This window comes from Phaeoacremonium minimum (assembly GCF_000392275.1).
Source record: "Phaeoacremonium minimum UCRPA7 unplaced genomic scaffold PA7_03_scaffold_286, whole genome shotgun sequence".
Lineage (NCBI taxonomy): Eukaryota > Fungi > Ascomycota > Sordariomycetes > Togniniales > Togniniaceae > Phaeoacremonium > Phaeoacremonium minimum.
The window spans coordinates 63,182-73,805 of NW_006921191.1; the positions used below are offsets into that span (position 1 = coordinate 63,182).

At 46.5% G+C, this 10,624-nt stretch overlaps 1 protein-coding gene across 1 annotated transcript; it reads left to right on the forward strand.

The window, feature by feature from the left end:
- Positions 1–7,805: 7,805 nt before the first annotated feature.
- Positions 7,806–9,155, forward strand: UCRPA7_3495 (putative amino acid protein; the record flags this gene model as incomplete). The annotated part of the gene is made up of 5 exons (XM_007916054.1): positions 7,806–7,859; positions 7,913–7,991; positions 8,051–8,415; positions 8,489–8,973; positions 9,038–9,155. 5 exons carry the CDS (start codon positions 7,806–7,808, stop codon positions 9,153–9,155), a joined length of 1,101 nt encoding a protein of 366 aa, XP_007914245.1.
- Positions 9,156–10,624: the final 1,469 nt, after the last annotated feature.

The following is a 10,624-nucleotide window of genomic DNA, read 5'->3' on the forward strand; positions in this document are numbered from 1 at the left end:
CTAAGAACTTAGCCAATTACAAGCTGAGATCCACATCATCTGCACTAAGCACTGTGTGAATATTATACAGTGTATAGTTGATACTGTAGCAGGGACCGCGGCCGTGTCTTGAAATCAACAATCGTATTGCACTAACATTATAGAAAAGCTTATCTATCATGCTAGTGGTACTAAAACAATCCTGTCTGAAAGTAGTTAGCATAGTATGCAGACCGTATCTTGAGCTCCCAAAGACCCACGCCACAGGAGGGGGATGGCAGATTGTGTGCACCGTCCAGGATCTACGGAAGCATTTGGCTAACAGTACGAGTCTTCCAATTGAAGACTACTGTGCATTCACTGGAGGTTATCGTTGGGCGAAACAAGGTCATCTAGCGGTCGCGTTTCGAGCTAAGAAAATAAATCAGGGAGTAATGGAGCAGCAGTAAGCCTAGCTTGAGGTTCATTGCCGGTACTATCGCCTGGTCAAAATATGCCCATGCGGCAGGGTCAGATAAGCGGCATATTGTTGACAAGGGGAGGGACCCGGTCCTGCGCTGTTTCTCGGAGATACTGATAAGCCCGTTGACTTGATGGACGCATTCCCGACATCCGCGTCCAGCCATGCTAGAACCCTCAATTTCTCAACCTTTCACTATCGTGTTGCTAGCAGTCCGTGAAGTCACCTGCTTCTTTTGTGCGCACAAATCCCAGACGGTGAAAAGTCATGCAGCGACAAGGCCATCGTTTGCCGTCCGCTGTAGGTCAAGCCCAGTCTAGACGGCATTGGATGTGGCTTGTTAACAGGACAACAGTGCGATCAATGCTATTACAAAAAGGTCCGAGATGGAGAGACCGACTTGTGCACACTCTGTTTTGCTTAATGACTAATGTCGAGAATCAGGTCAAATGTGATCGCAAAAGTCCATGCAGGCAGTGCAGCATTGCAGGGGTAGACTGCCTCCGTGAGCGTCCTCGCTATGTCTCACCGAATGACAGCAGGGACGGACAGTACGCGCGGCCCTCGAACACCCATGAAATAATGTGCGCTCGCTCTTCTTGCTAACTTGTGGCGTTAAGAATCAATCAACTCCTGGAACGACTGTCGTCTCTCGAAAGCTGTCTTCGGCCACTGAGCTCTGCCCTGCGAGAGACTTCGACACCAGCAGACCACGGTCCCGCGAGCGGATCGTCTGAAGCGAAATCCTCTCCTGTGCTCGAGACTAGACTTAAAATTAATGCGCCATCGCTTAAGGAGTCAGTTAAACCGGCAGATTGCTCGAAAACTTCACAGAACGGGAGCGATGGCCCTGGTCCCTCCAAGTCCGCTCGTGCATCCAGCTCTATGACACGGCAAAGCCGCAAGCGGCGTCATGAGTCCGCCGAGACAACAGCCTCAGCGACTTTGAACCCGAGCTTGCCGTCTGGTCAATCAGCCTTGAATCTGACGTCTGTCGATGCGAGCAAGAACACCGATCTTCCGAGATATCTTGGTCCAGACCTTTATGATGACTGTCTCTTGGATCCCAGCAAGCAGCAGGCTCTGGTCGCGGCAATGCATATAGCTCAGAAGGTGATGATGATTCATCCGGAGCTCGACATAGATGAGAACAGTTTTGCTCAGGAACCCGATTTCTACGATAGTTCTCTCCACCCTCCGTTGGAGTTTATATGCCTGATGCTAAATCACGGTGCGTGTACTCTCTGTGACTGTGATAAACCGTCTGACTCTGTGATACCTAGATGCTAATGATGACACTGAGTCGCTCTTCTTTGATTTTAGCGCAAACCTATCCCGCCAGTCTGTCATTCGCATGGCCTTTGCTCTGGTCCGGAACACTGTGCATGACCAGACACGCCTTCAGTATATTATCTGTGTCAACTATTTGGCGTACACGTATTTAGCAACCGTGAACGCCAATAGCATCCCGGGGGCAGCCTGCGACTACCTGAAAGGCTTGAGAACTGTTTATCGAGACAGCATTCTGCTAGCACTCAATCACCTTGACAAGTTACCGCGCGCTGATCTGACTCTATTGCAAGCATTACTCTGCGGCGTGAGTAATCCGATTAGGACTGCTTTTTACTCAGACAACTGACAGCGTATTATAGGCCATGCTTATGCAGGATATAGGCCAGGTGAAAAGATGCTGGGAGCTGAACTCGACTGCTTGTGCAGTCTGCACTGCCATCGCTGGAAACCCCTCTGTGTGTGGGATTGATTCCGAGGAAATGATTTCAGTCCGGCTCACCTACGTCAAATGCTATATTTTTGACAAGGCTTTGTCTGCCTGCATGTGCGAAACACAGTCTTTCGTTGGGATGGAAATGAATCTCAGCTTTCTCAGTCCGCAATTACCTACTCATGCCGTGTTGAAAGTACTGTATAAGGTAGGGCAAGTTTTGGATGCGGTGAGTCAAGGAAACGCATCGTCTCCAGATTCTGTGCAGGCCGAGCGCGGAGATTCCCCTACGCCGAGCTTGGTCAATGAGCGAATGATCCAAATCCAAAACGACATCGCACAGGCACGTGAATCTTGACTTCCGTATAACGATCAGAGCTAATTTTCAAGGGGTAGATGCGACCAAAGAAGGACTCTGTCAACGGATTCGACAAATTCACCTGGACTTGTATCGATTTTGTGCATTACTTCCTGAAGATGTCGGTGATAAGGACAACGAATTGGAGTAACAACTGCATCGCCTATCATGAGTGCCTAACAAACGCCCGACGGTGTCTTACAACACTTCACAATATGTTGGAATTCGTGATGTTGCAACCGTCTTTTCTAGAAAAATGTGTTGCTTCGCTAGCTTGGTTAGCACTTCTTGCATCGTGAACTTGAGACAAAGCCTGCTAACTATTCTCAGGGTGATGCCCCTCTTCATGCCTCGTCCAATGTTATTCGTTTTTCGAAATATCATAGCAACCTCAGACATCTTCGACTTTTATCAGATCCAGACTATAGCCAAACTAATAAGACGTCTCTCAAGATCTCATTCTTCTTTCTCGTCTATGGAGAGCTTTAGCAGCTCCTTGGTTGACATATGCAAAGACTTACTGCAGAGGACAATGGGTCCTTCTAACAAGCTTCTCAAGGGGAATTCTCCAAGGGCAGCAAGAACGTTGGATAGACCATCCTCTTTGGGCATGATGGACACTTCCCAACTTGACCTGTCTGGATCATTGAATAGTTCTCTTGACGGGAGTTACTCGCGAAATGAAATTGACGCCGCCAAAATGCAAAGATTCTGCAGTGAACAGGCTGGGAGTGGAAGAGATGAGAGCGCATGGCAGCAAAATATGGACTTGCTCACCACCGCCACGAAGCTTTCCATGTTTGACGACGACTTCGACTGGCCTTCACAAATATCGGGCTTTGAATTTCCATAGGCTTGAATGCAATGTGATATCAGCATACCGGTCGACCTCAACTCCTTTCCCTTCTCGCTATACGGATTATCTAGCGAACATGTGGAGTTTCAGACCGAGAATCACTGCTAAGAATCAGTGGCAACAGCTGGTCTGGCCATTCTGTTACTTACAGGACTCTTACGGAGTTTCCTGCCAGAAAAAAGGTCATGATGTTTCCAGAGTAATATCTCGACTGCAAGCAGAGAATTATAAGCAGTTTCAGAGTTCACATGCAAACATCTGGGAGTTCGGACAAAAGGCAATCGTTTCAGAAGATGGCCCCATAGTGTTCACAAAAGTTCGGGACAGAATGTGCACTGTACATGAGAACATTGTAATCATGAGTGTGGCATGGACGAGCGGACAGGAGATCACCTCTAGATGGCTCAGATTACCAATGTTCCTCAATAACGAATTCAGGCTTCCTAATAATCACTAACGGTACAACGTGAACTCGGCAAGTCTTGATGCACAGGGCACCTGGGGCAGAAATGGTCCTGGGGTAATGGTGTTGAATCACTGTGGCCCAAGTAGCTCAGCCTCACACAGGCAAAAGGTTTCGGGCGATGAGCCAACGTCTGGGACCTCGAGATAATCTTTTGGATTGTTTAAAACCAATTTGAGATGTCCGCAGGCTTTGACCGGTGGTATACGGTTAGGCACGCCAATTCCGACCATAATGAGATAGCTTGTGATCTTTATCGTTAGTGTTCAAGTTGTCATAGAAGTTGTCATAGAAGGAAAGATGCAGAAACTAAGATACCCAAGATAATACTGTGAAATAGGTCAGCTACACTCAACATACCCAGTGAATTGCTTTTATACAGTTTGAACCTCCCGCAACTTGTATTTCTTAACCATTTCGAACGACACTCGTGAGCTAAAGAGTTGCGCACTGCGCCATTTATGATAGCGCCATCCTGTTTTCGTACTATGATCTCCCACACCTTCTTTTGGATGCAATCCACCAGATAATTTCAAGCCACGACCTTCACCAGGTCAGAAGTCTGGAACTTCAGTTAAGTACGGTGAAGCTGGTCACTGAAGCGATGTATACTTTGCCCATTCCATTGCTGCAGATCCCGAGACAGGACCTGATTATGCCTTTATTTTAGCACAGTCCCTGCTTTTGAGCATAATCTCGGACGAGGGATCAGTCATCACCTGCATTGTCAATTCAGCTCAGTCTCTTCCACAAGGGATCAAACATGAAGGACTTACAATAATTCCAATTTCCAAATTCTTCGCCCGCGGGCGGCCTTCTGGGAGTTTAATGTCATAATTCAGAAGAATCTCCGCTAATACGAGCTTGACGATGCAATCGCCCAAGAACCTTCCCGGGCAAGCATGTCGTCCATAGCCAAAGTTGAGGCTAGAGAGTGAAGGAGTGATATACTGATTTTTATGCTCGGAGCCAGGAATTAATCGTGTGCGGTAGAAACGAAGACCATCAAATTCCGTGGCATTTTCATGGACACTATCATCGCCATGAACACAGCACACAGGAGCCTCAAGGCATGTGCCTTTGGGAATGAATGTTCCATCGGGAAGTTCCAAATTGCTTGTCGCGAGTCTCTGGAAAGTGCCTGAGGTCGGGGTCAGTCTATGCTATCGAACGACATGATAGATGCAAATCATGTGGATAGGAAGGTTGGATTCTTATTAGAGACAACAAATGGTATTTTTAGACTTTGGAGAAGGGGGTCTCATACTCATTGTCGGACCGTGAAGACGGGCACACTCCTTCATAAAGCTGTCCAACTTTTTCATGTTGGTAAGAGCGGCTTTGGTAAAATATCCATGCTCATCGCGTTCAGCCTCGAGCACTTCTTCTCTCAGGATCTCCACGTATTCGTGGTGGTCAGCTAAATCCAGAAGGTTTTGGCAAATCGTTCCAAAGGTAGTGATTGTTCCGACGGCCACAAAGATCAATTGGTACAGTGTCTGCGCGTCAGCGTCGGTAGCCATGGCTTCATGTTTCCCTGTGCTTAGCAGATCCAACATCGACCCTGGTTGACTCAGGAATGCTCCTCCCTTGGCTTGCTTTTCTTGAATCGATGTAGCAATCATAGCCTTGGCCTCAGCGAAACTTTCCAGAATGGCGGTACGCTGTGGGAGAAATCGGAAAACCAAACCGCGAATAAACGACGGATAAGTTTTCAGCTTGTGGATACACGAGAACACGTTTTGCATATAGGCCAACGAAACTCGTACCCACTCTGGATTCCTGCATGCCTCTTCACCATGCCAAGCCCGCGCGCCAAGAATCCCAACTAATTGAAGAACATTGTTATATGGCTTGAAGGGCTCCCAGTCTGTGATAACTTTGTGAGTGGTAAAACTTTGAACGCGGATGTAGAATACACACCGTCGTGTTGTCCAAAATATTTGAAGAGATTTTCTTGAGCAAGTTTATGCAAGACGGGCACATATTCAGCTGGACACCTGAGTTAGTAACGAGGGGAAGATGAGAATAGACAAGTCCTACGCAATGAAGGTGTCAGACCACCCTTGATAGTGTTGATGACAGAATCAGGAGGAGCACCGAAAAACGTATAGTGGCTCAACATGTCCTGGACCTGGTTTAGTATTAAAGTACACCTACTCAATGATTAATGACCAGACCTACCTCGTCAATGAACTCTTTGAAACTCAACGCGGGATGACTCTTCAAGGCGTCCACGAATTTTGGGGGTATGACTACCGTGAGGCCTACTGTTGGTTTCAATCAGGGTCAGTTGAGGTCAAATATTCACTTGTTTTTAACAATGTCTTATTACCTTCAGGATTGTTGTAGGCCCAGGGTCTGTCGGGATACTCGCAAATCTTAGACTCTCCTATGATGGACAAATGCAGGAAGAGATCACACACCTTTCGGTAGCCTTTCCACAGAACCTCCCTTGCTGAGGAGACAAACTTGGCAGCTCGTTTCTTTGCAGACCAATGCTCGTCTGCCATGACTATCGGGACATTTACCTTGCTCTTTGATCCAACTTGAATTCGCGACAACAGCAAGTAGATAACAACCACTAGAGAAAGGGCTGCGTATAGCACCCATGAAGTATTGACGAAGTGCTGCATGGCGGCTAATCGGACTGACAACGAGGAGTGTAGAACATGAGACATGTCGAAACCAAAACCAAGTCAGAAGCTTAAGTTGATAATGACTTGATTGGATACCTAAGGGCCAAAGACTTGAGACCTAGAAAAAGCATATTGATAAACCAGGTAATAAATGGAACAATGGAACAAAGGTTAGATAAGAAGCTCAGACGGTCTTAACTTCCGGAGTGATTCGCGGCACAAATTGCGGGACAATCTACGTTGCTCGGACCCCGGCCCCAAGGGTCCGCACTAACCTAGTTTCACCCACTTTCACAAGAGCGTAGCTCTCGGTGTGCCGGAGCCGATAACCCATATGGGCCAAGATAATGTGCGTGCTACAGATCCACTTGCTGATAAGGCGACTGATCTCGTAACAGGTAATCAATGAATTCGTTATTCGGAGATAGGATCTGCGGCCTCCGGCAACGGTGATACACATCACGAATCAACCTCTATGATGGATGATATATAGAGAAAAAAATATTGACAAGCGATTTTGTTACGGATCGTTCCTTCTCACTGTAGAAGAATAGTGGTCCTCACAACGGCGACTCGTCTCACGATACAAGTTTTCACTCGCAATGGATGACAAGTCTACAAAGTCTGGGGGACGCGATACGCAAGACAAAGAGAGTGCGCTGATGAGCGGCGAAGTGCAAGATGTGGACCCTCGATTCCCATCTGATGACGGTGTTCGTATGAACACTCGTTACAACTTTACTACCCTATTCGCAATGTATTTCTCGGCGAACGCTTGTGTAAGTGAATGCGTGAGCACCAACATACGTCTCCGTACTAATTGAGAACGACGTTACCTTAGTGGGAAGTTGTCACAGCTTCACTCTTCCAGGTTATCCTTGCCGGTGGTCCTGCAGTTTTGATATGGAGCTACTTGATATGTGCCGCAGGCGCAACGTGTATCGCGTGCGCATTTGCAGAATTCGCAAGGTACGTGTGCCCGAAGGCCCTGGATAAGGGCACGGCAAAGGCTGCTCAATTTCCAGGTCACTGACTTCTCTCTTTGTGATAGCATCTGGCCAAGCGCTGGTGGACAGTATCACTGGGCCGTAGTAAGTTCTGCCACTGGACACAATTCAACCTGTATCCCACAGTACTAACGATGTGCAAAGAATTTGGCCCCAGAAAAGTACAAACGTCACGTGGTACAGTATATCCAATCTACTCACAAATTTTATTTGCTAACATGATTCTTCCCAAGGGATGGTTAACCGCTTGGGTGTTAATGAGCAGGTTTACATTGGCGTGCGTCGGTCAGATTTACACGGTTGTTCAGTCGATCCAATCAATGGTCATTATTTCGATCACGGATTACGAAGCCCAAAGTTGGCACTCGTACTTGGTGAGTGGATCATATCGTGCTTGTGGAGCATATTATACTAATTGGATGCTCAGGTTTTTATTGCTGTACTCCTAGTATCGGCATCTATCAATATTTTTGTCCCTCGTGCCATTCATCACCTTTCAATCATCGGTAAGTAAACACTTAGTGTGTTATGTTGTCGTCATTCATTAATCAATCTGATTTACTAGGATTTGTATTCCATATTCTCGGCTATTTCGCATTGAGCATTACTCTTTTGGCTACAACAAAGAAGTTCAACACTGCTAAGCTGGTATTCGGCACTATCCTCGACTCGACTGGTTTTAACAATAAAGGGATGGCTTTCTTGATCGGCATGCTCCCAGCAGCCAACACTTTCATCACAATTGATGGCCCCGCTCATTACGCTGAGGAAACAAAGAAACCTCATACCGATGTTTCACGAGCAATCACTTGGGGAACAGCTCTATCTGGCTTGATTGGACTGCCTTATTGCATCATCTTGGGGTTTACCATGGGAGATCCTATTGCTCTTCTGACCTCCCCAATCAACAATCTCAACCCTCTAGCCCAGGTAAGCCAGGCCCCTTTAGGCATTGGTTCTCCAACATATATGAAACAGCAATACTGATTCTTGCGCAACGAAGGTTGTCCTCAATAATACAGGATCAAAAGCCGCAGCCATTGTATTGTCCTTGCCACTTACTATCGTTGCCTTCGCCACTACTGTCGAATCCTTGGGGATGGTTGCTCGCATTATGATGGCCCAAGCACGTGACAAAGCCATTCCATTCAGCGAATTCCTTTGCAAAATTCATCCGAAGTACAACTCTCCTACAAACGCTCTGCTCGTCATCATCTGCCTTCAAATCGCTCTCGCGGCCATCTACGTCGGGAATGTCACAGCCTTCTATGGTATCACCAGTGGCAGTGTCATCCTACAGGTCATCAGTCTACTCATTCCCATCGTGTTTCACATGATCTACAGGAAGAAGTCCAACCTTGTTTATGGGGCATGGCAAGTCTACAGGCCGGTTCGAGCCTTTGTCAATATCGCTGCCTTCATCGTCTTCACACTAATATTTGTTGCAATGCTTCTGCCCACAATGAAACCAATTACTGCCGCTAACATGTAAGCATCCTCGTGCTCACATTTCTTTTTTAAAAAAAAAATTCTGACTGACCCATTTTGATAGGAACTATGCTTGTGTCATGCTTGGTGCAGTCCTCATCCTTATACCTGCTTATTGGTTCGCTTGGGGTAGAAAGAACTATTACGGGCCTCTTTTTGTATTCTCGGCTAAGTCCATGTAGCTGTAGTGCTCTGGTTTGGACTAAAATCAGAATACTCGCCTTTGAACCGGAGGTGTTGCATTTTATTTTTAGTCTCTGGGTATAAATGCTAGTGAGGATCGAAAATTGACTGACGCACGCCATATAGTGGTGGAAGGAGGTAGATTCCCGAATTAGAATCGAAGCATACCACTTTGGGATGAAAGGTTCTGTGAATGGAAATCTACGTCACTTAAATCACATATTCCACCTATATGAAACCCCTTATCCACATGCCTGCCGCCCTTGACAATCTGTCATGCTCTTGAGATACTCCTTATAGATGAGACGATTATTGTGCTATCTACGATCTCTGATGAAATGCTTTAGGACTTCGTTCATATTATTGGGATTCTCTTGCTTTTGTGTACCACAGTGGCTGTAAGTGGGGCCGGGAGGTGTATGCGGCCTATGTGATAGTAAATTCGAGGGTCTTGGTCGTGTGAGGCTGTAATGGCAGAAGGCTTTACGTATTTTCCAGAGGTGTATAGTGATATATGCACACTATATCAATTGGTCAGACCTCGTGTAGAGAGATCATATACATGGGGGGCTCTGTCGTTTGTACAGCGTATCTATCGTACACAAAGGCAGAAAGTGATAGACTAGATCAGAGCATAACAAACAAACAGCGGCCAGACAAGACATAGTAGAGGTGGTGGGCATAAGGTTGTGACGGGTCGGTGGGCTGGTAAGTGGTATCTGACATAATAACCCCTACATATAAGGATGATATAATTCCTTCATAATACAATTTGAACTCGACTGGTGTATTTGTTAAAATATCTGCGATCCGCTACCTCTCTATATAACGGCCACAAAAAGATATAAGTCGCCCTTTATCCTCTTGACCAAATCAAGGGCATCTCTGTGTGAGAGTGTAAGAGAAAGACGACTCTCGTCTACAGAGCAAAGGCTAGTAGCTGGTGGTTGTGGCTTTGGCTATGTGTCTGTGGCGAAGATCCTGATATCGATATAATAGCTTAGCTGGTACACCCTCTCTGTTGAGAGTGTCTATTTGAGCCAGTTAATCCGGGAACTCCAAGCTCTGGTACCTCCGTAGAAACGCGGCAATCTTCTTTCTTGACGCAGAGAATTCTGGTACATCTGTGCAGAGAGTGTGTTTGGGTAGATGGGAGCTTCTGGAAATTCTGCTTGGTGTGCTAGCAAGGCGGCTGTGATTTCATTATCGAGGACAGTAGCAAGGGAAACCCCGCATATCAGAGTGAATCGCGTGGCGTCAGGTAAGCTATTGCCTGTTATGGAGAGATGAATTGACCAACTGGACAGCGCTATTCTAGTCCTACCCTATAAAACATAACGGCGTCTTTTTTGCCTGTCATAATGACGGTTTTTAATAGCTAACCCAGTGGTCCCTAGTATATCGGATGATCTATGATCTGTGGTGATAGTTATAATACATGAGTATGCAGGGTTGGAAATTAGTATAA